At 42.6% G+C, this 2781-nt stretch overlaps 1 protein-coding gene across 1 annotated transcript; it reads right to left on the reverse strand.

The window, feature by feature from the left end:
- Nucleotides 1–8: 8 nt before the first annotated feature.
- On the reverse strand, nt 9–1595 carry dnttip1 (deoxynucleotidyltransferase terminal interacting protein 1; the record flags this gene model as incomplete). The annotated part of the gene is made up of 4 exons (XM_010782207.1): nt 1072–1595; nt 608–678; nt 366–462; nt 9–259 (listed from the first exon to the last, which is right to left on the reverse strand). Coding segments are annotated over exons 1-4 (491 nt in total), but the record flags the coding sequence as incomplete, so codon positions are not given.
- Nucleotides 1596–2781: the final 1186 nt, after the last annotated feature.

Here is a 2781-nt window from a genome sequence, read left to right on the forward strand (position 1 = left end):
CCGCTCGCATCTCCTGTGGGCGGGACCAAGTATCGAGGATAGGAGTCGAGGAAAGGAGTCGAGGAGGGGAAATTAGAGTATTAAGAAACCTCGAGAGCATAAGGAGGAAACAACAGGAAGTGAACTCATATGTGATGAGAGCAACAGGAAGTGAGCTCACGTGTTCCAGAGCGTTCCTGCAGGCCTCTCTGATCAGCTGATCCGTCTGCACCTCCTCGCTGACGTTCTCCTTCACGTTCTGCGCCGCTTTGTCAAAGAACTGAAACACAATCAGTATCTGAGTCACATTTAGCTTTAGAGCTTCATTCAAGCCTTTGTTTCTGTCTGAGGTGATAATAACAACAACAGTTAGTGTGACCTCTGACCTTATGGTACTTCCTGAACACGGCCATGATGTCATCGTTGAAGCTCGGCTGAAGCACCGCCCTCAAGAGATCCATCGACACCTGAGGGTCTGTGTAGCTGCAGACAGACAGGTGAGAGAGAGACAGGTGAGGAGAGAGAGAGAGAGAGAGACAGAAAGAGAGAGAGACAGACAGAAGGAGAGAGAGACAGGTGAGCAACAAGGTTGATGAAAAATGGCACAAAAAAGGCCACACACACACACCTGACGGCCATGTGTGAGCGGCGTCCTCTGCGCTGGATCTGTCGGTGTTTGATCATCAGGTTCCACGGCGCCTTCAACGAAAAGAACACCGACTGCTTTATATTTAGCGCTCGAAAAGTATTATCATCAAAATCTAGTGAAAGTAGCGAAAGTAAAAGCAGTCATTGTGAAGATTGGTCCATTTCAGAATAATATATATGATATGTTTTATAATGATCGATAATTCAAGTGTTATTAAAGCTGGAATAGTGGAGTAGAAGTACACAGTAGCATAAAAAGTAAATTACAAGGAGCCTATCTCAAAATATAATCACAGTACTTGAGAACATATACACTACACCTCTGCAAATATAGTAACACAATAAAATATAAAGTAATAACCTAGTGTACACGAATGTACCACATATAGTAACACAACAACAGAGTAGGTGTGTGGTGTTAGCCTGGTTAGCTGCGGTAGTTACCGGTCTCTGCTCCTCCTGCTCCCCGTCCAGCAGCAGCCCTTCCCGGCCTCCCTCACTGCGCTGCGCCCCCATCACACGGTCCGTGTGTATCCGAAGCTAGGCTAACTGGAGCTAACAGCTGTTTCCGTTAAAAGAGCCCCTTTACCAGCTGTTTACCGGTTAGTGACTCTGGCTCTTGGCTGACGGAGGTTTTCGGATCAACCGAAAGTAGATATTTCTCACAAGAGCTGATATTAGTTTGTGTCAGGAAGTTAATTCCACTGTGAAGTTAACAGCAGCCAACAGGCTACACGCTTCCGGTTAGCCCCTTCACAATTGAGCACCACAACTCCAATAAAAACAACGGATAAAAGGGATTTATTATTATTATTACTTTACCATTTTTATTATTAACATTGTCTGGAGTTTGGCTAACAGTATAGGCCTGGCCCATGTAGATAAGGCTCTGTTCTCAGCTAACATTGTTTACTCGAGTTTCTGCTCTTAGGCCAGGGCAATTAACCCATATCTCACGCACTCACGCCACACTTGCCTTTCCTCACGCTAAATGTTCGTCCAAAATAAATGTATATAAATATAAAAATAAAGTGAAGGAACAGCAAACCGAGCGGTCTACGAAATGAGACGGTCTTCTGTCTTAGTTCAGTAAAGTTGGAACGATATTGGGAGATTCTGATTTCACGGATCAATAACTCATTCACAAAACGTTATTCAGACACACATGACGTCTCCTAAGTACCGTGGTACGGTTGACAACGAACTAAAATCACATTTTGATCAAAAAAAGCCAATACGTGCCGACCTCCAAGCTGGACACATTACATTGGTCTCTATCCGCAGCCGGAGAAGAAACGAGAGCTCAGGGACCGTCTGCAAAGTGCAACTCCGAAAAAAGAGAATACAATAATATTCAATCACTATTATACAGCTTATTAATACCAAACTCACTACACACATCAATAGTCTCCTGTGTGTCATACTACAGCAAGGAGTTTGGAAGAATATGCTTTTGAATAAAAATAACTTTACTATTATACAGTATATTTCTACCAAACTCACTATTTGCATTGTTGCTGTTGTTAGCATCTGGTTAGCTAGCTGCGCTAACAGATATTAGAAGCTGTTTCTCAAACAATGAGAGGGAGAGCTCTCTCCTGTCAGACTGAGAGATAACTACAGCTCAGTGAGCTAAGGGACTCTGTTTAGATACTTTAGTCTAGTTATCTCAGTGGGTCTCGAACGGTTTGGTCACCATTTATGAGAATAAATGAAAAACAGTTATGAAATACTATATGACAGTAAAACAAGAATACAGTTTAAAAGGGGAGTGATTTGTAAAATATCCATAAAGAAAAATAAAATCTGTTTAGTGTTCTGTTTCATATGGGTGTTGAGAGATCTATCTATAGATCTCTTCATTTTGCTCTCAAAGTGCACCAGGTTGATGCATTTAACTTCAATATGTAAAAAAAAAATCTTCCCGGGGAGCATGCCCCCGGACCCCCCTAGAGGAGGTGCTGTGAGCTGATTATCGAGCCTTCATTGTAAGAATCGCGGGTACACTGTGTATGTGCGTATTCCACTGTAGCGCCCGGTGCATTAATGGGAAACCCTAGTTTGTAGGCCTACATGTTCAATACATTTGTAACACTGTACACATGAACGTTTCTTTTTTCGGTTCACCAAAAAAAAATCTCACTCCAAGCTGAA

Source organism: Notothenia coriiceps, unplaced genomic scaffold, assembly GCF_000735185.1.
Source record: "Notothenia coriiceps isolate Sejong01 unplaced genomic scaffold, NC01 NC01_scaffold00024383, whole genome shotgun sequence".
NCBI classification, from domain to species: Eukaryota; Metazoa; Chordata; class Actinopteri; order Perciformes; family Nototheniidae; genus Notothenia; species Notothenia coriiceps.